The sequence below is a fragment of the Calonectris borealis genome, chromosome 5 (genome assembly GCF_964195595.1).
Source record: "Calonectris borealis chromosome 5, bCalBor7.hap1.2, whole genome shotgun sequence".
In the NCBI taxonomy this organism is placed as follows: domain Eukaryota; kingdom Metazoa; phylum Chordata; class Aves; order Procellariiformes; family Procellariidae; genus Calonectris; species Calonectris borealis.
In genome coordinates, this window is record NC_134316.1 from 33,512,274 (window position 1) to 33,537,377 (window position 25,104).

The following is a 25,104-nucleotide window of genomic DNA, read 5'->3' on the forward strand; positions in this document are numbered from 1 at the left end:
CTAAAATATATTCCTAATTTACGTAGCATAATCAGAACTACTACAGGGAATATCTTAGTGAGGTACTTTGATGTAACGTTTGATCAATGTTGAGAATTTACTTTCTCAGCCAAAGCTGAATTACAAGTGCACGTGTTGCAGTGATACTGATTCGCTTCATGAATGCATCACTCGGAACAGTCCCACTTTTTTGGTTTATCTATAGCTATTAATAATCTAATAAATGCAACTGCATTTTTATTATAATTTTTATAAAACAATTTTATATTGGACTTTTTTTTTAAAAAGGCGAACTATTGTCTTTTGAGGAGAACATGGCTAATTATTGGTCTCTCTAGCTACTACTATAAGGGTTTAATATTTTTAAGACTTTAGCAAGCTTTGAAAGAATTTTATTTCACGTAGGGTAAAAGCTTAAGGAAACTGAAAAAGCCATAGAGTTATTACTGCCACTACTGTAGTTCAAGTTCAAGGCCATTCTGTTCACGTCTTAAATAAAAAATTTCAATGTAGTTTCAAGCCCTTGAGAAACACATTGATACATTTAAACTAAGCAATTTACAGTAAGAGCAGCAGATATATTTTCTTCTTTGCTGCACCATTTAACTGGTTTTATCAATGAGTATTTATGGATGACTCTAACAGGCTAATTACAGGATAGCTGTCATAGACTAGGCAGCAGATAAGCCAACACTCATGGTGATTTTTGGCTCTAAACTATGCTGTGGGAAGAAGCTATTAACAGCAAATTTACAATCAATGAGGCTTAGAATAATAGAATATATTAATACTGTGTATTAGAGAACAGGAAAATCAAGCAAATGCTCTGCTATACATACAATATCAGATTAGACATAGGAGCTTTCCTTTCAGGATGGGAATTGTCTGGTTTAGGGGTATGTAAAGCAGAGAATAAGAAAGAAACTCCAAAAAGTCATAACCAAGCCAAAAAAAATGTTTAAAAACGTAAATACAAATGTGCATGTAATTTACATAGTAATAAATTTCATACTAGAAAACTATGAATTTGTTAGTTATATGTTGAAATTCCAGTTGTTAGTCCTGGTGTTTGGAGATTCTTCTGTTTCTTCATATGAATTTAAATTTGAATGGGGAGAAGTGGAGGAATGGGTAATTTTGTAGAAATGTTGCGGGCTTTTTCTTCTACTTAATCCCCTCAGTTTAAAGTGCTTGCAGTTTTTACGGAGTAGTCAGCACACTGAAAATGACTGTGGCACAGATGTTAAGAATATAGAATTTGATCAGAAGAAAATGCTGACACCAACTAAGAGGGCAGTTAAGTTGAATAATAGAATTATTTGAGTAATAGGTACATAATTTCTATGTATTTTTAGAGTCCATTCAAGCTTTCCCTATAAGCTTATGTAAACATCATTAAATTGAAATTTGCAAATCAAATTTCATTTGCAAATCTGCTCCGTGCGAGGCCCTTAGACGCTATGGTTGGCGTGATATAATTGGTCTGACTTTGTGTTAGGCCCCGAGCCTTCAATAATTTAGTAATATGAAAGTAGAATATCGGTGAGGGTAAAAATTATGTATTATATAAAACTGACATCAAAAGACAGATGATCTCTAGCTCGCTGTTTTGCATTACAACAGTAAATCGATGTATTGATGCTTGTAATGGAATTTATAAATCCTCAAGTGAATCTAATATCACTCAGTTATCATATGGGAGCATAGTCATGTGGAAGCGTAGCACAGCTTTCAGTGCTCTGCCCTTCTGTCCTTGCAGGCAGGTAGGGTAATTTGGGTTGGAGAGGTGGACTGCGAGGTGAGGGGAAGAGCTGGGAGGACGGCAGGGCTCAAAGGTGTGATTCTGTCTCTCCTCAGTGGTTCAGAGCCGAACTGGCCAGCTGCGGGTGGCATGGTGCCACCATCGGCATGGAGCCGATCCTAGTTCATGTCCTTGTCTATGACCAGGACAACGGGATGTGCTGTGCTTCCCTTAGGTTTGCAGGTGATACCAAATTGGAGGGGAGTAGTTGACATGCAGGGAGGGAGATGGGACTTTTAATAAGCTGACTGTAGGTGGGGGAATGGGACGACAGGAACTTCATGATGTTCAACAAAGACAAACGCAGAGTCTGATCTGGGCTGGAATAATCCAGTGCTTGGGCTGGGGGCTGGCCAGTTGAGTCGGGAGCAGCCTGGTGGGAAAGACAGGCTGGACAAGGCTTAGTGGACCACCCTTGCCGCAGTGAAGACGAATTGCATGTTGAGCTCCATTAGCAGGAGCGTAGCCTGCAGATCAGGAGTGATCGTTCTCCTCTGCTGGACGTATGGGACTGCATCGGGAAACCTGTTTTCAGCCTCCTAGTGTAAGGCGCATACTGTTAAAGTTCAGTCTAGCACAAGTCAGCTGAGGTATTCGGGAAGCTGTAGCATATGACTGGAGAGACTGAGGAAACTGGTTTTGTTTAGAAAAGATCAAAAGAGAAGACAAGGCCAGGGGGGCATCTAATTGCAGCCTTCCACTACCTAAATGTTTTATGGTTGTAGAGAAGGTAGAAATAGATTCTTCTTAGATGCGTACAGTAGAAAACTAGGAGGCAAAGGTGACAAGTCACAATTGGGGAAATCGCCATCGGTTAAAAGAGAAAAGAAAAGAAAAAAAAAAAATAAAATCACTATGGGAAAGTGAAGTTATGTACTTAGTTTTACTGTGTTTTGCCATTAAGCAACCTCACTGAATGTTAATGTTTGCCCGGCTTTGAGCAAGGGTTTGACTAGATGACCTTGAGAGGTCTGTTCCAATTCTGTGATTCTGAATTGTATAAATGAGCAAGTGGCAGTGGAGGAACTCCAGCGTGTTTAGACAAAGTAATTCCCGTCTGTCATGAAATCACAAATGTTTCGGGAATCTTGAGTGCTGTCTACAACAGGAGCTTCTTTAAAGCTTCATAATAGAATTGGAACAAGCAAAAAAACTTTTCTGGAGGAAGAGGAAAATATTAGATTTGGGTTAAATCTCTTTATAAACATGCTGGATGCTTCCTAAGGCTGTCACTGACATCAGTGGACATTTTTTCCCCTGGAGATTGAGTTTGGAGATCTCTCCAAGTCCTGAATTAACTTTGCCTTTAATGACAAGTACATTACGTAAGAACTAGGATGCTGGTAGATGCTGGTAAATGCAAGACGTTTAGTGAGAGAGGAAAGTTTCTATCAAGATAAAACAAAACTGATTTTATCCTTGCTCCTGACAAGTATCGCCAAAGGTATCGCTGTTTGGTCATAAGTTGTTTGATTATCTTTTCCAAAATTAGCAGTGACGTGTGGCAAGATTGTAACAATATCATTCTGTGAAGGAAGTTGCATTTGATTTTAACTTTCCCAGATTAATCTCCCTCATGAGGAGATTCCACAGTAAAGTCTTATTTATTAAAGTTGGTATTTGAATCTTGCTTTACTTTACAATGATGGCTGTTATGTAACTATTGGTTGGACGTGGTTTTATTTGGCGTGTTTCTGTACCTTAGCACAGAATGGATTTACCTAATGTGTTTTGCTTTAGGTTAAGTGTTGCAACAGATCTATGAAAGTGAACGCAAATTACCCATTTTTCTCATGACTTCTGCAGCAAGTGTGCTGAGCCTTCTTGCTAGATTACTGTAGACACAAGAAGTAAGTAGTCTCATTTAGGGACCCCCGTTTTAAAGAAGACAGAAAAATTATTTTCAGCTGGGCTTGTTTGATTCTTCTAGTGTCTGACTGGAAGAAACCAAATGCATTTTCCGTATCAGGCATGTTCCCAGAGTGTTTCTTGTAAAACACGTAGCATGGTATAGGTTATCTGTGCTGTTACCTCCAACACACTGCAAAGGACTGAAAAAATCAGTCATGAGACAATAAAATGTCATGAGACGAGAAAGCTGCACTGTCAGATTTCAGTTTGCAGGTTGTGCATCTCTTTAGAGGTGCTTGTGTTTAGAGATCATAACTTCAAATGTATGCTTTTAGGAAACCCACTGGAATTTGTTGAGTTTTTTGACATCTTAACAGTCTTGCCAGGTACCAAATTTGCCTGATCGTATGCTGGTCTGCACCTCATTTCTTACCACAGAGAAGCTAAAAATCAGTCAGAAGAATTAAGTACAGGGAGATGTAATGAGCTGTTCATCCATTTTAAAATAAATCCCTCTCATTGCAGTGTACAATGAATACATAGTGACAACAGCAGGAACAAATCTGCAAGGTGTTACGGTGGTGCTTGTAGTATCAGTTCTCTTTTTGTTCAGAGACCAGTTTTGTGTAAGGAGATATTCGGTGAAATGCAGATTGTTGGGGATTTTTTGCAATATTTCTTCATACCCAGATTTTTCTTAGCTCTTTTTTTTTTTTTTTTCCCCCTAGTTTAAAGTGATCCTACTGTATTTGTCCTAGTTTGGGGAATTATTTGTCCTCCAGATAGTACCATGGATTAGGGCTTTTTTTGCACTATTGTAGCATTGTATTTTTCCTCTCCTGATACGTGACTGTTTGTGGGAATAACTCTTTTTTAATTTGATTGCAGTAGTACTAACGTCCTCTGTACATCTGCCCACCGAGACAGCAGGTAGCTGCACTCCATTATAGCTCTTGCACCAACAGTCACAGTATGACTGTAAGCTAAGGGGCACGCCTGCTGACACAAGTTCGAACTATTGAGTGTCCTAGTTGTATAACTTTTGCTAGAGTGAACTGTTTTAAATATTTAAGATTCTTGATTTCTGTGATCTATACTTTCTTGATGTTTCATGCCTGTTCTTTTTCTTTGGTGTTTGGTTTTTTTTTTCCCTCCTTTCAGGATCTTTCAAACCGTTGCATTTATCTGCTTCAAAATATCTTTAGTTTTAACCTTTGAAAGTAGAAGAAATCAGGATCTGAGGAACAATTTTTTTTTTTCCTTCCACCTGGTTTCAGTTTGGCTATAAATATAAATGCGTTACTCATACACACAATTTGCAAAAGAAAATAATCGGTTTTCCCCTCTCAAAGACTGATACTAGTGTACTGTTTCCGGGAACACTATGGATATTGCTTTAAAGAAAATACTCTTTCCTCTGTGTGTGAGTTTCCTTTACCTTATCCTTTGTGTACTGTCAATTCATTTATACTTTCACTGGCTGTTTTCTGGTAGGAAATTGATCCAAGTCAGTCATGCAAAACACACACTTCCAGCCAAATAATTCATAGTTATCTATTTGGACAGATGACATCCTATTGTACAGATGGTTTAAAAAAAAAAAACAAAAAAAACCCACACAACACCAAGCAGTAGTGCTTTTAACAGACACGGTTTTATTTCTGGTTTGGTGGGGTTTTTTGTGTTTTGTTTTGGGTTGGCTTTTTTCTTGTTTTGTTTTGCAAAGCTGATGCATGGGCTAAATGTGTAATGGTTTAGGTGCATTTTATACTTTTCTGAGGAAGAGGTTTTGTTGTTTTCTGTTTTTCCATGAAGTGTGCCACAGCAGACCAAGCTTAGATGAGATAGTATTCAAATGCTGATCTGCTGATCTGTTTCAAACCAGGCATTATTATGCATTCCCTGTCCATAGAGCTTAGCTGAAAGAACCTGAGTCATTAGCTCGATTGACCCTGTGTAGGGGTAATTAATAACCCTTCAAAAAGCCAACTCAGTTCATAAAATATGGATGTTGATGTTGTCTTCTGCAGCTCTTGAGGTGTACACTTCATGAATTATCTCCTGATTCCATCATTCAACCTCTAAAAAAATCCAAGGATTTTAGTCTATATATTGGAAGTGTTGAAAATAGTGGCTAATTTCTTGCCCTGTGAAGGAGGAGAAGGACTTTTGTGGTTGCATCTTATTGGAGGAGCAAGAGAGTCACTGTTTTTAATCTTTCAGAAAAAATGACATATCCGGAAAATCTGCTAGACAGCATCAAAGTTGTCTTTGGCAGTTGAAGGTGTGTGCTATACTATTGAATGCGTCCGATTTATCTTAAGTTGAATGGTGACCACTGATGTATAGTATAAAAATAACTTTTTGAAAGTTCTTTGGGTTTCTATTTAACATATTTACAGTATCAATGAGATTTTTTGCTTTTGGGGATCCATATATGGACATGATTTTTTTCTTTGTTTTTTTGTTTGTTTGTTGTGGGCTTTGTGACTTGATGATAATTGGTACGTGGTAGAGGGAAATTGGAATGTACGTCTGTAATTAGCTTCTGTTGTTGGCCTTTACAGATGATGGACAAAATTAGTGCAATCTGTACAGACTTGTTAAATAACACTTCAGTATTGACCTGGGACCCAAAACAAAACTTTAAAATGTTTCCAAACTGAAATCTCTTTTCTCTTTTGGCTTCACTTCACATTTCAGCTATGACTTTACTCTTTACTTTGCTTTACATACTCTTCATGTATCACTTAATGTGTCAAAAATTATTTCATGTCCCTTGGGTCTATTAGTTTTCCTTCTCTGCTCTGTATCCATATCGGTAAGATCACAGTGCTTAGCAGGCTTTAATGAGCGTCTCTTAATCTGAAAAATGCTTTCATTACAAGCCAAGCTGAAGAGGAAAAAATAATTGAGAGTTGTTTTTTGGTTAGGGTTTTTTCGTTGGGGTTTTTTGGCGGTTTTCTTTGTTTGTTGGGTTTTTTGGGGGTTTGGGGGTTTTTTTGCACAAAGTACAAAGGGGAGCAACATAGTGACAGTAGTATGTAAAAAAAAGTATAAGAGACTTTTTTTATCTGTTTAGGTGGTTTTAGTACTTTTGCCAGTGGCTATTTCCTGTGTTCTGTTTTTCTTTGGAAACAGTTTTCTCCTCAGGCAGGTCAAACATAGACATATCCCAACTGAACTATTGGCAAACCGTTAATGTGCTGAGGAGCAAACAGGGAATCCTGTCGGATGTAGAATGTGAAAATATTACTGAGAAACATGCTCACATTACGTGGGTTTTAACAATCCTGTTTGATTAAGATCATAATTTCCTTTACATTTTTTGTTTAGTAAAGATAGTGCTAGTGATCATTGCAATTTCTGGAAACAGTCTTTTTCAGTTATAACTAATAACATGTCTCTAAGGTGGTAATGAGTTTCTTTTTTCGGGGAGGTTGGTGTGGAATATTAGCAGTTGTTTTTGTTTGGTTTTATGAAATGTAATGAAAAGGATGTTGTCCCTCATAATAGTGCAGTACAATGTGTACAGTACAGTAGAAAAATTATGTCAGCTGCAAAGGCCTCTTGATATCAGGATCTGTAACATGCAAAGAAATAAGGTTGAGTCGCTCACTTTTTGTGCTTTAAAATAAATTCATGAAGAAAACTTCTGTAACACTGGCAGTATAGATTTTTTTTTTTTGGAGTAATTTTCAGAGGAAAAATTTTCACTGCTACTGTAAGCAGTGAAATGTTACTGCAAATGAAAAATTAATGCTACGTTAGCATATTGAGTCACTAAAAGGTTTTTAAGATCCTATTTTCTATTTAAAACGTGTAAGAATTATTCCTAGATTCTTTTTTTTCTTGAAACATATGTTTGTAGGGTATCTGTTTTTCTCATTAAGCATGAGTCATCAATTGTATCTTAAACCTGTTTCCAGGTTTTTCTTTGGTTTGATATTTCATGTGCTAAGGAATAGCCAGGGGCACCTTCAGGTTAGGTTTTCATGGCTTCACAGGTGAGAGATTAAATCTGAAGCTAAATCTCATTTAGTTGAGTTATAAATAAAGATAAGAGCATAGTTTTCCACATTACTGTGAAGAAAATTTGGGGCACATAAGGACTACCTGCAGTATATTCCCGTAAGAAGTATGCCTATGACATAGCAGTAATTAATCCTGTAACATAAGGAGCTATGCATTTTAAGATACACAAATCAATAGGCCTCCTTCAAATGGAAAAGAATGCAAACTGAAAAAAGAGCTGGTGAGAAAAAAAGCTGGTGACATGCACTTGAGATGTTTAGTCTTACCTTTGTATGCATGCCCACACGCAAACGTGATGAGGAAGGTAGTTCATGTACCCAAACGTTGCATGGTACATAATAAGGTAAACTTTACACTTTGATATCCTTTTAATTGTGTTTTTCTGCCTGGAAATTACCTATTTCAATGAACCCTTTAGGAAATGGAAATAGCAGATTGACTGAATACCCGTTTGATCACCTGCTATCATTATACCACACCATATTAAATAGCGTAGATTAAATCTACTAGATTAAACTAGATTAAATCTACACCTAATCGCATTAAATCTAGTAGACTTAATGAACCTGCTGAAAATCTTTGAAGTCAGTAAAATCCTTGATTAAGAGAATTGCAAACAGTTTCTCTGACGTTTCTTATAACTAGTTATGGGGAAGCACAAATATGGACCCTTTAAAAATATATATTGTAACTGACTTGCTGAGAGTTCATGGAAGAAAGCTGCAGAAAGCCATACATCTGCCTTAGCAACTTTTGGCTTTTCTGACGACATACTGATTATTTCCATATAATTCACTTTACAATGATGTCTTGTAGCTACGATTTTAGATATTCGGCTTTTGTTCAGTTGAGCAGTGTGAGAATGTACATTTTCAAAATACTCGGTTGTTTAAGTACATCGTCATAAATCACTTCTCCACGTGACTTTGGAACGTTAGCCTTTTATGTAAAGTTTTGAAGATGTGGCTCAGGTAAACTTCCAATTTACGGAGGTCATCTTCACCTTAAGCTTGTGCTAGTTATATAGTCTGTGTTCTGGGATATGGAAGCTGTTAGGGAAGTCCTTCAGCTGTCCCCTAATTGCATATCAAACTGAGACCTACCTGTGCACAATTCTCTCCTGCCACAAAATGCTCCCTGATGGATCTTTCTTTGGTGGAGTACCTTTTAAAATTACTGTTCAAAGAGGTGTATGTCATTCCTTGATTGCTGTGGCCTCATTAAGGAAAGTGATTAAGTTGGAGAAATAAAAACTGTTAAAATTATTTGCTCACAGTGTGCATGCTTCCTCTTCTACTGTTCAGCCTGTTTGATGTCTTACTCGCTACAAAAAATTTTTTACCAGTTTCTGTTTTTTTTTTTCTTCCTTAAAGGCTAGGAAAGCTCCATGATTGGAAATGGTAGACTTATCCTTGGTAAAGAGAGAACTGATGCTTTGGAGAGTTTTCCCAAAGAATAGTAAATATGAGAAAACTATCATTCAAGTCAAATTTTCAGTCCTACCATTGCAGGATTGTTCAATGGCAGATGAGAGTGGTTTTATTTAAAAAAAAAATTATTTGAGTTAAAAGAAGCACATTTTACAGTGGTGTTCTGAGATTCAGTGCTTTGCAGAGAACTCTGGTAATAGTAATAATAGTAACAATTCAGATGCCAAGTATTTCCTTTTTAGTTTCTGCTCTGGTCCCTTACAATGAAATCTCTTACATTAATAAAAGGAACTGTATGCAGGTAACTTAAGATACTACATACAGTAACTGAATGCTATCTGCACATAGCACCTTCAAATAAAATCTAGCAGGTGTGAAATTTGTAGTGTAGAATATAGAATGAAAACTTTTCTTGCAGTTCAAACATGTTTCTACAGAGTCTAGTGAGGGATATATTCCTTCTGGATATGTTTGATCTGTGAACGTACCTAGGATCCAAGTATTAAGAAAAATGAGTAGCTGTTTATAACATGGGTAAAATCTGTGAAGCTAAGATACTCAGATTAGAGTGTCTGTTCAAAGCTTGAGAAATTATGTATTTTTACACAATTGAAGTATATTGCCAAAGGTCTTTCTGCATTGGTTTTGCTTTTCTGAAGATACTGACCCAATTAATCAGCAACTGATACTTGCTGTGTTTTTTTTAAAAAAAAAAAAAAAAAAGCCATTCAAATGGTCCTACTGAAATGCATTTAGGTGCAATGGTGGTGTGCTGTAATCCCGGAGTTCTGAAAATCATTTCTCATAACATGAAGTACACATTTGCTTTGCTGTTGATTTCAGTAAATGTTACGAAGTAACCATTTCAAGTTAGTTTGAATATATGTTTAATATAAATTAGCTGTGTATTAACAAATATACAAATAACAAATCCACCAGAGTTCTAGAGTTTGTTGTGGAGGCTTTTTTTGTTTCTTTCCATACCAGTAGTAGAAGGTTGTCTTTCCCCCGTTCATACCTATTAATTCACTCTTTCTTTACAACCTTTTAGTGTGACAACAGAAGATATGTATGTCATCTGATTCACTGACCCACTCTTGTGGGTTCTGAGCAGCTAATGATTTCTTTCCCGCAAAAACCACACCACCTTAATGCATGTGCCATCCGTGAGATCAGGATTGTGTTGATTGTTTTGGAGTGTGCAGCCAGGGAAACAGAAAAAAGGGAGTTGAATTAGACTTTTTTCCCTGGTTTTGCTGCCTAAAGAGAAAGGGAACCAAAATGTAACCATTTATTGCTTTAAATGGTCTACATGTTTTTTCTTCATGTTTATTTTTCCATATTTTTTAGAGTTGTAAGCAGTTGTTCAGTGTTTGTCGCTCATTCTTCTGGTGTTGACTGCGGTTGTTTGTTTGCCCTCGATTTATTTTGATAGAGCCTTTCGATGTCAGTCTGTAAGTGTTGGTGTAGCAGAAGTACTAAAGTACATATATACTTTAGTTTCTATACACTTTAATTACCTGCATCTTGTTCATGAACTGAAACAAGCTCAGTGGGTAGCTGCAATAAATCAACAGTTGAAAGAAAAAAAGGCAGTTTGAGAAATGCCATCATTGTACGAATTTAAAATGGAACAGGAGAGTAAAGCATAGTGGAAAAGGATGGAGGGTAATACACAACTGAAGTGTTGGGTTCCAGTTCAGCAAGACACTTATTTCTGTAAAATGGAAAATTTTTTTTCACTTTTAAATTAGCCTTGTTAGGGTCTCAGTTTCACTTGGTTTTCAAATCACTATTCACATGCTTAAAGATTTAAAAATTTTAAATATTACTCACATATGACCTTCCATCTCATGGTCTCAAAGTGTTTTTCAAACCAAATTGACATAAAAATAAGTGGAGGTGAATTCTGACCCTGAAATGCTGTTGTTGAACAGCACATGGAAATAATAGCGAACATCTTGGCAAGAGACCATACTGTGTCTCTTCAGATAATTGAAGCTGTAGGGAATATTTGTGAAGGTTTAAGAAAATCTCTGTTTATTTCGTGGGTTTTGTCAAGAATACTTGTTGGTTGATGCCATTGAAAAAGAGGACTTAACCACTGAACTCAGTGTGCAAGAGCAAGCATTGAAAACTCTTGATTCCAGATGGGCAGAGAACTGATTTCCAGAAGCACGATGGGCGTCGGAAGTGTGACAAGGATGCCGTCTGCTGAACTGTCCATAAAACACTGCACAGGATTCTGTCCCCTGGAGGATTTTGGTCTTACCTCTAAACTGCCTTGATAGTGAAGATTTTGGTGTCTAAAGTTAATGTGTTCCATTCACACTTTTTAAAGCAGTTAAAAAATTGGAGGGGTAAGATTGCATTTCAAAAGTCTTGTTCGTTCACACACACAAACACATATATATACATAAAATAAAAAAAATTACTCTCTGGGCTACTGCTGGATACATAGGATAGAGATGGGACCTGCTGATACGTAAAATATCCTTTGGATTTGTGTATGACACACATAACATGAGCATTCTCCCAGATCTAGTAATAGTAGTACTGATAGTCTTATTTTTATAAACTTAAATCAAGTTCAAAATATTCAGAATATACATATTTCAGAGATTTTTTTTTTCCTACTTTCACATCTCGGGCTAAGCGCTGCCTGAAACGTATATGTTGCTTGCTGTATTTCATTGTAGTTATCTGCAGAAAATAATTCAGACAGCAAAAGAAAGTCAGCATGTAAAAACATCCCTTCACAGTAATTATTGCACTTCCAGTAATAAGATGCAAGAAAGGCTGAGTAAATGTGTTGTGGGTTATATGCTGTGGGTAAAGTTATATACTGTTTTTTGTTGTTATTGAATGGACAGGATTTAAATAACTGGCTTCAGTTAAAATAATGTGTGATGATAACTTGGGATTGCAGCCGTTGTCCCACTTACTTGTTCTTCTTGCTGCTTGGCCTCCCCGTTAGTCACCCCTGTACTTCCCACAGGTGGTTTCTGGGGCTTTTGTTGCTTTGGTTTGGTTTGTGTGTGTGTTTGGGTTTTAATTTCCTCATAATCTGAAGTGGTCAAAGTCTACCAGCCTTTTTTAGTTGCTTATATTGAGACTTGGATGATGTTATGCCCCATGTGAATGTGAAGGTTTTTGTAGAATTGTGTCCATCTGAAAGTTTGAGTCATAAGAATATGCAATAATTTGCTCACTGCTGTTCTGACTTAGGCCGTTGTATAGCAAAAGTTAGAGATTTTGTACTGAACAGATGTAATAGAGTCCTTTCTTGCATCTGCTGGGTGCAAAGTATTTTCTTTAGTAGTAGCCTCACCTGCTATATTTTTGGTCATTGATTCAGTACAAAATCAAAAAAAGAGCACAGTTTTGTAAGTCACCTTTTTAAAAGCTACCCTCTTACAACAGAGTCCTCTGACACTGTAGGATCTTAAAATTAATTGGCCAATTTGTTCCAGAACCTGAAGCCTGTCAGGTTATCTAAGCAAACTTACACATGGAGAACTATTTCATAATACTGTACTTTTTGTGTGAGTTACTGAGTAACGAATTCAAACTTTAATTTTCCAGAGCCTCTTCCTGCCCCTCAGGACGCTTGCTGTGAAGTTCAAACATTGTTTTCAGGCCGGTGAGGTAATTCCTAGTGTACTCTCTGCATGCGGATGCACATCTGTTAACTTGTACAGGAATTATGCCAAATTCCACTTATTAAGAGTAGAAGTACTTTTGTGGTATTGACTTTAACTGGTTCTCCATAGTTGCAGGTGCTGAAGTGACCAGAATGCGATAAAAGGACTATCTCAAGCCACCCACACAGATACTCATTTATCTTGAGCTTTGATTTCTAAACTAGATTGAGGTGGGATTTTCTGAAGTGTGCATAAATGCTTACGTGGCTACTTAAAGTATCCTGTTCAGCAGAGTCTGTGTAGGATGCTGCCTTCTGTTTAAGGAAGAGAGCTGAGAAGATTGAAGCTGTAGATGATCCAGACTAATACAAAAGGGCACGTGCTATGGTGGGCTGAAATTCTCAGTCACCACATACCTTACAGTTAAGAGGTGAGGCTCTGCCATCCCAGGACAAGGTGAACTACTAATCCAAAATGCTCTAGGCCAGGATCATCAGGAGCTCCGCACTGGCTGAGGGGTCCCTGATGAAGACTTCGGTCCCTGGGTTGTGAGGAAGTCATCCCTCTCCCCTGGGACCTGGCTGAACTCAGGGACCTATTATCTTCCTCTGCAGCAACAGTGCCTTGGTAGATCTGTCAGACACCATCCTGTCCTCTCAACTAGATTTTAACTAAAAACATATACGCAACTCAAATTTGCTATATTTGACTAGAAATATATCAAGAGTCTTCAAATGCAGCTGACTATCCATATGAAGGAAAAAGGAGGTGGGAAAAGTTTGGAAGTTGGCTGCTTTGCAATATGGAATAGTAAAAGGCAATTCCAGCAAAACCTGGAAGTTCAGTCGTCATTCTGGAAGTGAATATGTGTTTAATAAGATTCCTTTCCAAATATTTGCAGTTAAGCAGAAGCTTTCTCTCTTGCTATAAAATCAAGTCTGCCATTCTTTCCACTGCATCTGTCTGTATAACTGTGCCAATATGAAAAGCAGTTACTTTGGTATCAGTACCTTAAACTATATTGCTGTAGTATATGAAGAATACTTTAAGCAAGTTATTAATTTATAACTGCAATACTTCTATCTTTCTAGCTTTAAAAATTTGATAGGAATGATAAATGAGTCTGTCAAGAAACTGTAAAGATTATAATGTATATGGTATGATGGGGGCTTAAAGCGTTTGAATAGGCATAAAACCTATTTTTAAAGACATGTATTTACATGGTTCTGTGAAAAGTAAATATAAGGGAAAACCAGGTGCAAAACTGAAAGGCAGGGCACTCTGCCTATAAGCAGCAGTTTGTTATTAATGCACTCAATGGTACGTTTGGAAAACATACAGGCTCTCACTTCAGGTTTATAGCACTTTATGGTGTCTTACACATGGGAAAAAAAAAGTTTTTTCATTGCAACCCAAAGCAATTATTTTTTTTTTTTATTTGAAGGCAACAGAAAACTGTTTTGTCTATCTTTCATCTTGGGAAGATACCACTTACCTTAATCTGAATTTCCAGGGTAACAGATATTTTTAGTGTTTGATTTTTGTTTTACTATTCAACAGATAGAGATAACTTGTATGAAGAAGGAAAAAACACTACTTAAACAAAACTATATTTTGAACAAAGTATGAATAAACCTTAATTAAGAGATATATATTTCATACATTTTTTATCTGGAAAGAAATGAGAGTGAGACTGGCAACTTGTTATGGACAGTGATGCAGTAGATGCTGATTTAAGCAGACAGATGATGCAAATTGTTTGTTATTTGAACTGTTGGGAAGGGCTCTGGGAAAAACAGTATGTGTTTAGACTTACGAGTAGTTTGCCTCTGTTGTATCTGAAAGCTTCTCTTTTCTTCGTGTTTTCTGATTTGATGTCAAAACATTATACTGTGCCTAAAGAAACAGAAGGAATTAATTTTTGGTTAAACTGCTGTGTATTTAGGGCCACTGACATCCCCTTGTCCTATTTGGCAAGTGGAGAAGGTGGGAACTGTGCAGCTTCTCCCTGCTTTCAGCTCCTTAGATCCCAGATGGTGAGAAACCAGTATTGTCAAAGGAAGGAAAGAGGAAATATGGGCAAAAGTAGGAAATGCAATTCTGAGAACTCAAGCCTCAACCTATCAGCCATTTTGACACCTGGCAAGCCTTGGCCAGCAAGTGGGAATTTAAACCTGCCCCAGTTTTAGCTGCTTTTGTTTATTTTCAGTGAGGCTAGCTGTCTTCTATAGCAAACGTCCTTTTTTTTTTGTACCTAAAATTAATCCTGGAGGTGGCAACGTATGTCTGAGTTCTTATTAGCACTGTGTTCTCAGAGCATCTCTTTGTATTATAGATAACTGAGATCTAAGAACTGTGGCAGGTATGAAGGTTGCAGGAGGTAGCAGTTGGACAATCACAGTGGGAAGGCTCAAAGTTCTAGAATTAATTTAGACTCCACATTAAATCAATGTTTAGTTGAAACTGCTTTGAGAAAACATGAAATACTGCAAGTTTTGGTGTTCAAACTCAAAGCTGGAGTTGATAGACAGCAAAGCTCACAACCATCATGTGACACAGACTGGAAGTAGTTTTCCTGAAATCCAGATGGTGTACTAAGACAGTTTCATGTATCTGGTCCATATTCTTTAATACCTAAATAGGTCAGAATGTACCCATTTGCTCCATCTTACTTAATCCTCAGCTTCATTTGTCTGATTGTTGGAAAGTTGCTTTGGGAAATTCTGGAAGTTGCTTGCCAGGACCATACTTTGTTTATAGGATGATGTGACCTGAACAGTAGTAGTTTGAACTACCTTGGAGCATTGCAGAACAGCAATAATACAAACTTTTACTATCATAAGGGTTGAGGGATGTGTTATTTAGTGTCCTTTCCCCTACCTAGTCCCCATTTCCTCACTCTGGGAAGAAAACAGGGAGAGTAAGATTTTGAAATACGGGGGAAAGCAATTGTAAGGTTGTTCTTGTGACAGAAGGAAGAGCTCCTCATGTTAAAGGAACAGAGATAAATCTTCTTTTCTTGACTTTTTCTTTGGAATCATGTAGGTGAGAATAGCAAATGAGGGTCAGTCCTTGTAGGTGTCTTGTTGATGTTGTCTTTTCTTTGAGCATTTGTACTTTACGACTTTTGCAAGAAAGAAATGTCTTGGGTTTCCTCAAACTTCTGAGACATTTCCACAAGTTACTTGTGCTTTGTCCTCTGAATACAAAAACTCAAACATGTTGCAGAATTGAGTAGCAATTGGACAAAGATACAAAAAAGTCACTATTTCTTCGATGGTCAGAAACAGCAGATCATCAGCCTAACTGGTAGCCATAGCTTACTAGGATTGTGTACATGACTGTCAGAATTTTAGTCAATGAGCTTTTTGCAAGTTCATGAAATAGTTGTTTCCTTGGTGGCTGGGAGTGAAGGGACTTGCAGAATGAGAATTAGATGTTACTGCACAAACAGAAGTCTGGAGGGGAAGACAGCTTTTCCATATGTAACTCTGGAGAACTGGAAGGTATAGAAGAGTAATTATCTCTTAACCTACTTTTTTTCCTTAAGAACTGGCTTGGAAAAAAAAAAGCATTTCTATGACAAATACTAATGCATAATTTTATCTATGTCCTAATAAAATTTGTATTGGATATTAAATAATATTTTTAATAAAAATGTGCTGCTGTTTTTAAATTTGCTCTTTTTATTCTGACTGAATCAAAAGCTGTTTAGGAAACTCCTGGCTGTTTTTAGACTTAGTCTCACTGTGAAAAGGAGAGTTTTGCTTTAGGGCAACATTTCTACAAGAAGGTAGGAATGATTAAATTCTAGGTACAGTGACCATGAAATCACATCACACTGCTGTAGTATTGAGTTCAACTTTTTCTTCATCAAAGAGGTCTTTTTGTCAAAAGGCTTTAGACTGTCTTGAATGCATTCTAAAGATTTTTTCCATCGTTAATTATTAACAGCTGGTTTGATGAGCTTTGCATCATTGCTTATTTGTGAGTTGTGGGATGAGTATCCACCGTACAGGATTTGACATACAGATAGATTATGCTGATCTAACATTAAATTGACGAATAGTTTTGGATTAACTACACGGATAGCCAGTGCCTTCAGTAGACTTCTGCAAGCCTGCTCAGGATTGAGTCTTAGCCTGTCGCTTTCACATGTGAAATAATTTCATAGATGAAAATGATCTTACTTCATTTGCACTGTTTTCTTTGTGTGTGGGTTTTTTTTTTCCTCAAGAGCTAGTGACACAACAGCAATAAAAGTTAAGACTGCTTAGTTTATTAATCTGTGTCATGCCCAGATTAAAAAAAAAAAAATCTTGTTATAATGTGAACAGTAGCAGCAGTCACTGCCTGCTTCAAGACTTCGTAGTTTTTAATTTCTCCCTTCAGTAGTTATTTCAGTCATTCGGCACTTTAGAAATACACTGCAATATGACCAGAAATTTTGTGAGGCAATAAGATTCCTAATTACCTAGAGTTTGAGTTATTAAATACACAGATCCAAATTTAAATAATATCCAAAACAAACACCGATACTCAGAGTCAAGACTTCAAGGACAGACATTGCTTTTTAAATATGCATTTCAAATCTGATAAAATAAATAAAAGATTATAGTGCAGTGGTTTAGAGCTTTCAGACTGTTTCTCAAGGCCAGGTATTTTGGGGTAGGTATTTAAGGAATTAACCATTTGTCATTATTTTATTTTTTCCATTCAAGTAAGGCTATTTTAGAAGACTAAAAAATAAAGAAAATGTATTCTGGACTGCAGATGAGATGAAGTTGGACTGTGACTTTAGTCTCCCTTAGCTTTCTGTGTGGAGAGCTGTATTGATTTGCTGCTTAAGATGACATGCACATAGTACTGGATTGTAGCTGAGGTCTGGAATTCAAATATGTTTGTTTCCGTGTGTTCCAAATGATGAGAACGGTCACTTTCCTGACTCTGTCACGGCATTCTCTAAAGCTAATTCTGATCTGACTATTTCTGCCTCATATTCTCTGATCTGCTTTTGAAACAGAGTATTTCAGTTAGATGCATGCCTCTCAAGCTTTAACAATCTCTTTGAAACTTAATACTGTAACTTATTTGTATTTACAATGCAAAATGATTAATAATGTCTTCAATCCCAGAAGAAATAGTGCTGTTTCTGTCTCGGCAACTTTTGGTTGTATATCAATCTAGTGTTTTAAAAAATTAAAAAACCTCACAATGTCTTCTATCATAAATTGTTGCAGCTGATTTCTCACACATTCTTTCTTACTTTACCAATAACTGAATGTTCCTTTTTTTTTTTTAAAAAAAAAAAAAAGATTAAAAAACTTATTTATTTGCATCTGATGACACACAGAAATACCATATGGATCTACCACCTATTGATGGGTTCCAAATAAATGTGCTTTGTCCACACTACTACAGCTTCATATTTTGAAGGCATAATGTTAAGTTCTGTTACAAAAAAAAAAGGCAAAGCAAACAAAAAACCCCATCTAAAATTGAAGCATAACTTACAATATTTCTTTTATTTTATTAAGGTAGGTAACGATTGTGGAAGATTTTAGCGAACACATCTGAATGACTTGTCAGAGAGGGAATGTAGCTAGGAGCGTGTAATTGCTTCCAATTTTTTTCAGATTTAAGAAAAGACTTTTTACATGTTTGCAAAGTAACACCCACTCAGTGGCTTGTGTGGAAGTGCTCTAGTTTGCAAAGCAACATAATGAGCAGCTAGTGAGGATGGTTTTCGCAGCCACCATAGGGTTTCGCAGAGTTGTAAGGACTGCCATGCGACTGTCAAGGTGTCATGGACTAAATGAAGGTTTTAAAGCATGTTTCGTGGGTTTGTGGGTAGCTGTTTTTTTGAATGTTCTAGAAACGCTAGCTTTTTCCTAAAATACCAAGACACAAAAGGTGAAATTGAGCTAGATCTGTTTGGCTGTGTGCAATAATTACAGTATGAGACCTAAAGGGAGAACTGCTGTTTTTCCAAGAGGATCACATCAGCTAACTTGAGACTGAATTTCTACCCCAGACCCTTCTAAGCTCTTCTGTAGAAGAGCAGCCCTCTCAGCCTCTCCTGGACTTACTGTGTGGTGGATGATATAGAAACAGTCACCTAATCAAGATGTTTTTATAGTTGATCGCTAACAGGCATTTTCAAGAGTTTATGAAGTTTAGGCACTTAATGTGATCTTCTTTTGCCAAAGAACAGAGTATTGATGGTTCCAGCTGAAGACAAAGCTGCTGTTCATTGATTATTAAAACTGCTATACAGAGGAGTTTGGAGAATGAGATTTTGGATATGTCAAATCAGCCAAACAATTTATGGAGCTGTTGAGATTAGACATTTAGTGTTTAGCTATCGTATCTGTAAAATTTGATATTTTCATTTTGAAATGACCCCTATTTTTAAGAGCACTAGAATGTGTGCCATGTAGAAACCTTCAGAGCAGTGAGAAGTTTACTGTATTAAAGTTTAAGGCTATACATCTCATAATTGGTTATCCATGAGATTCTGAGGCGGGGGGAAATAGCATTTGATCACATAATTGTACTGTCTAGTGCTTCCTGGTTTTGAACTTTGTTTTGCAATGCTACTAGTGTTAATTCTATATGTGGCTGAGGTATAGTATACACATTTTTTTCTTTGTAATACATGGCTCATTCAGCAGTAGATTGTTGCCCGTTTTGTATGGAAAGGGAATAATCCACAGACAATAAAACTTGCGCCACTGTAGATAGCCTTCTGTTAGTAGAAAATATGTGAACCTCGGTCCGGTGGAGTGCTATAGAGTCTGCCAAAGTGATCACTGGGGTTGGCAAAAAAGACATGAGTAAATATTAGAAAGAGTGAATTCAGGGAAGGTAGAGACGTGAGTTTGTGGTCTGCTCGTGTAACTTTTGAATTTGTTTCCCACTCAGTGGTGTGTAATCTTGCAATAAAAACAGAACCTGTGTATACTATGTAAGTATAGCTAGGATGCCTGTCACCTCTGCTTTATTGATATTGTTAGGCTTGGGTGCATAGGCCATTGAGCAATCAATGAAACTTGAATACTAATCTCTCTTCTCAGTAATATCTAGTCATTGCATTTCAGTAATTGTTCTGATCTGATTTTGCTGCTACCTTTCTGATACTACATTGATCTGATACTATATTGATTTTTCACTGTTCTGTACCATTTGACGTGCGATTCTGAATTGCATACTGCACCAATTTGGTTCTCGATGCTTCAACTGCTGATTAAGAGACTTCTCGCAATCTGTTTGTTACATTCTTATCAATAGTCTGGTCAATATATTGAGTCCAACTATGCTTTCTATTCCAAAGTAACTTCTTAAAAACAATTATCTGCCATGTGGAATGTTAGTATCTGATTTTTTAATTATTTTTACCTACTAAAATTTCCTTGGAAGTTAATTTTCTGTTTATCAAATCAAGTGTTCATAAGGGTGCTTGGACTTCCACACGCACAGACACACACTGAACTGAAAATGTGTAAATCTTAGACATTGAAAAGAACTTTTCATATCAATCTGAATTGATTCCATAGATTCTAATAGATTCTAATCTATTCCAAAGTACATTTACCATCACAACAGTGATCTGTGCATTGGTAAATTTTCATCCTAAGAAACAGTATTAACTTTTTAACTTTACAGAATGATGAGGCATTACATCAATGTTTACTTACTGTATAATTGTGCCCGAGTGCAGAAGTGCATGCAGCATACATTTTCAGAGTGGGAATCCTGTTAGTTTTCCTGATTATTTGGGTAAAGAGAGTGCACAAAAATAAGCAATCTTACTATTCAAGTCTTGATTATTTTAAAAGCTTTCTTTAACTGCCATTACCTAAAGTAGAGAAGAGTGACTTTTCCAATAATACTCTTTTTGGAGGACCATATAGATAAAAGAATTTTTGGAAATAAAGAGTTTAAGGAGAAAAATAAATGACACACCAGCTTTAGTAGATTATGCAGTACAATGATTCTACAAATTAATTCTTCACAGAAAGTGGAAATGTGTTTGGAAGTGACTTAACACACAGCAACAGATAAGTAACATCTAAACAAAATACAGGGTTTGACTATAGAAAGTGCCTAAAACTGCTTATAAAACTTCCATGGAGGCTTAAAGTTATACTGATGAAAAGAGAATTTGTTTGTTTAGAGAAAAAGTCTAATACAGGAAGCCAATTTTCCTGCTGTTGAAAAGTTAACTTTAATGTTTAAGTACTCTTTAAAAAGCTGATGCTGAGTTAAGGATACACTAATTGGAGTGGTTTATATTGCCTTTTCCCCCCCCGCCCCCAAAAGCAGAGCTGTCTTACTCTTTGTGGTTTTTAACATACATTTTGTTTATAACCAGTAAGATCGTCCTTATTTATGGTCTTCGTTTGTGGTACCTACTATTTTTGGAGAGGTGGAGCGATGTTTAGTTCTTTAATTCTTAGAACTATATTTTTCACAGACCATTGTCTGATTGGGTGGGTTTACTTTCTCAAAGCAGTATGTGCATATACTTACGTCTGTTGACTGGAAATTGGGAATTGGGTGTCATAGATGTTGGTGGTGTTGTACAAGCATGACCTACATGTGACATGTTGTGAAAAGCCTGGAGGAACCTATATTTTTTTCAATCAATCACCAACATGAAAGTCAGTCTAAAGTAACAGGTTTTTTAAAAAAGCACATAAATGGACTTATACTTACATGGAGGTGTCTTTTTTCTGTTTTTTTTTTTTTTTGTGTTCCCTTGTCTAAAGTGACAAGAGGAGAAAGAAATGAGTAAGAGGCTGGGTATGAGAAACCTCTGCTAATTAGTGTGGGGAAAAGAGAACAGTAAGATTGTAAGAATGCAGACGAAAAGACCTTCGGTTTAGTTCTGTTTTTTACAGGGTGTTGGCAACTTAAGCTGATAATGGCTAAAATATATCCGATTTTGAGTAGTATAATGCTTGTTTGGCATCGTACCATTACTCTGACAATAAGGAGTGTGCTTTTCAGTATGTTCTCCAGGAAAGGGAATGCGTTCTACTGTCAGAATCAGTGACATGTATTTACTTTGTGGGACATTGTAGAAAATACACTAGCAAACCAGCTACTGATACAGTGAACTAAACGGCATGTTCCTGAAAAATTAAGCCCATTTCAGTTCCATGTTTTTTCTTTTATATGTTCAGTGACGAACAAGAAACCAGCTCAAGCGTCTATTACGAAGGTGAAACAATTTGAAGGCTCTACATCTTTTGTCAGGAGAACGCAGTGGATGCTTGAACAGCTTCGCCAGGTCAATGGTATAGACCCTAATCGGGTAAGTTTGAATTGAGCTCCTTCATAACCGATTTGTGAATCAGGCATTCTTTCACTATTCAAAAGGCATCTGGAAAGATAAGACACAGCTTTAAGTGCAAATTCTCAGAAAAGAAATAACTCAATGGAATATGTGAAATAGATTTTAATGGGAAAGATGTGAGGAGGCCAAAGCTCATTGTCATACGGGGTTTTTTCTTCCTGTCTTTCCCTACTTTTCTTCCTACTCTCTCTCTTCTTTATAAAGAGAAAAATAAGAGTCTTGTTTGCCTTGTCTTCAGCTATAAGCCTCGTGGGGTCCATTTTGGCATGCAGCTGCGTTGTAAGATAGAGCAGTAAGTAGAAGCAAGGACAGGAAAAGTTACTGAGGTTCAAGTTTGTGAAATATTGTAAACCTTGCGTTTTTTCTAGGACAGTCCTCTCCTCAGATCCTTCTGCATTTCTTACCTTTTTCCACAAAGGGCCGTGGTGTGGTTTAGTTGGAAATGGCATGTGAATGCTGATTTAAACAAAAAAAAAAATCCAAAATAAACAAACAAGCCCCCCCACTAAATAGTTCTGGAATTATTCCTTTAATGTGGAATATACAGCTGTATCAAGACAAAGTCGTACTAATATGTAATAAGCTTATGAATACAAATCTTCAGCGGTAAAACAGCAGAATTAGAAGTTAGGAACATGGCTCATACTATGTGATCACGAAGTGACTTACAGTGTTCATTGTACAGCAAAATATATTTGTGAATAACCCCCTTGGTCTATTGAAAGCTATGCTCCCATCAGCCATCTAAGCATCTTAACTGGTGCACCAAATTCTGTTACTACCCAGTACAATCTTTTGTACAAAAAAGAAGCCCTTTGGCCTTGGCCTTATGAAATGCAGGGGGTAGAATTATATTTCCTCTGGGTAAAGGGACAATGAAAACGAGAGCAATGACAAATAGATAAGGGATACAAGTTTTAGGCCCTTTCCCAGCATCTGCTATGCAGTTATGTAAATAAAAGATACTTGGGATATTCTCAGATTGAATGTCCTATCAAGTTCTTAAGCTTAGACATGTTCCTTCAAACTTGTCTTCCTGTGGTTCCTAGTGTCATCAGTTCAAAAACATTTACTAGATTAGATTACAAAACAATATTTAGCAAATATTGCATAAATTACATAAAATCCGTTTATTTTGGCAGTTGACACATGGTATAGAGCTTTGGTTTGAGCTTGGGCTTTGATTTGTTCGGGGAATGCTCTTGTTCATGTTATCCTGAGACCTATGCAGTGCTTCATGATAATACGTTAAATACAGTAACTAGGACTTGCTATTTGTTTTTCTTCTTTGAGCATCAAGAGCAGAAGCACTTCTTCTGTAATATAGTGTGAAAGTAGATTTTGTGCTGAGAGGCACAAATCCTTGCATAATATAGAAGACACAAGTAACTATATATCTGTAGATAAAAAGGCTTTCTTATGAGATTCCAACTTTTAATTTTTTGGTCTAAAGTATTTTTGTTTTCAGGTATTTTTATCATAGCTGAATATTCCTCACTAAAAATACCTGCAAGGAAAAAACTTCCTGCCTGTTTTTTTTTTTGCATCCAAAAATAATCCCAGGATGGTCTTGAGTTGCATGACCTTTCTGCTTTTCCTAACATAGTACCTTTTAAAAAACAGTATCTCTATATCTTTCTCCAAATCATTTATAAAACTGGAATAATAGTAGTGTGTTTTTTTTCTTCTAGGATTCCCCAGAATTTGATTTACTATTTGAAAATGCTTTTGACCAATGGGTAGCAAGCACAGCTTCAGAAAAATGCACATTCTTTCAGGTTCTACATCACACTTGTCAGCGATACCTTACAGACAAGAAGCCAGAATTTATCAACTGCCAATCTAAAATTATGGGAGGTAAGTCAATCGAAACTGGAGTACTTTGTGCAGTTGGACATGAAATGATTCGCACGTGAGTTATTCTGTGTTCAAATGAACTTGCAGCTGAATTACATCTTGAAATCATGGGTCTGAATATGCTAACTTCACAGTAGTAAACTTCTAGGCTTCAGCATTTCTCCATCACACATGACTTCACACTCTCCTGCTGTCTCTGCTTCCCTAGTCTTCAGTTCTAGAGGCAACATCCCCTACCCACCTTGTGAGAAGTCGTTCTCCTCCCTCTTTTTAGCAACGTTGATTTCAATTTGTTCTACTTTTGTTCATCCAGAAACATTTCTGGGTGGCCTGAAATATTTCCTACTAAAAGCCTGTTCTGCATTGCCACTTCCTCGTAAGTCTGTGAAAAAGTGGTTAGTACTAAACTTCCCATGGGTTTTTTCTGAATTTATTTTGATCTTGACAGAAATCAGTTAGTTTAGAGTTTTGTTACGTTTCGTAAGTCACATATCTTAAGGAGAATTTCCAGGATTAGACTACAAAACGTCTGGTTAGATAAAAAAAGTCTGGTCAATATGTGAAATTGGTATTTACCATCCACTTCCCGAGCAAGAAAAACTTCTGGGGAGGATTTTCACGTAATTCACAAAGTATTCTTCAGGAAAATAAACTGGTTTAGTTGTTTCGTTAGACTGAAATTTCTGAAAATAGTCTCCTTTTTGTCTTCTCTAAAACAGAACACTTTTTAAAAACTCTTACACCTCCCGTGTTCTGCACAGCTGGAATAAAATACTGTTTTTCTATTTCTCAATGAGTCTCCAAACTGTAGAAGAGAAGTGCAAGCTGACTTGGGGTTTTGTTTAGTTGTTGTTTCTTCTTCTTTAGTTGTTTTTTCTTCTTGATAAACATCAATTATAGAGAGCTTACTCAGTTCTTTCTGGTAATTCTCCTCTAGAATATCTAGAATAGCATAGAATATCTAGACTATCTAGAATACGTTCCTGTACACTATTATCAGAACTATATTTTGTGCAGCCACCTTTATATGTTCTTTTTTCTGGCTGATATTTTGTCTTGCATCCCTTTCCTTTAAAACACCAAAGGTAAACTCGAGGAAGGGGGAAATCATCTCCAATTTGGTGC

General features: G+C 36.7%; 1 protein-coding gene across 3 annotated transcripts in view; it reads left to right on the forward strand.

Annotated features, from left to right (window-relative positions):
- STXBP6 (syntaxin binding protein 6) overlaps nt 1–25,104 on the forward strand; it is a 122,691-nt gene that overhangs the window by 70,054 nt on the left and 27,533 nt on the right. For all 3 annotated transcript variants that reach the window (XM_075152513.1, XM_075152514.1, XM_075152512.1), the window contains 2 exons: nt 21,950–22,080; nt 23,814–23,979. In XM_075152513.1, coding sequence (XP_075008614.1) covers nt 21,950–22,080; nt 23,814–23,979 — 297 coding nt within the window. The remainder of the gene's footprint in view (nt 1–21,949; nt 22,081–23,813; nt 23,980–25,104) is intronic.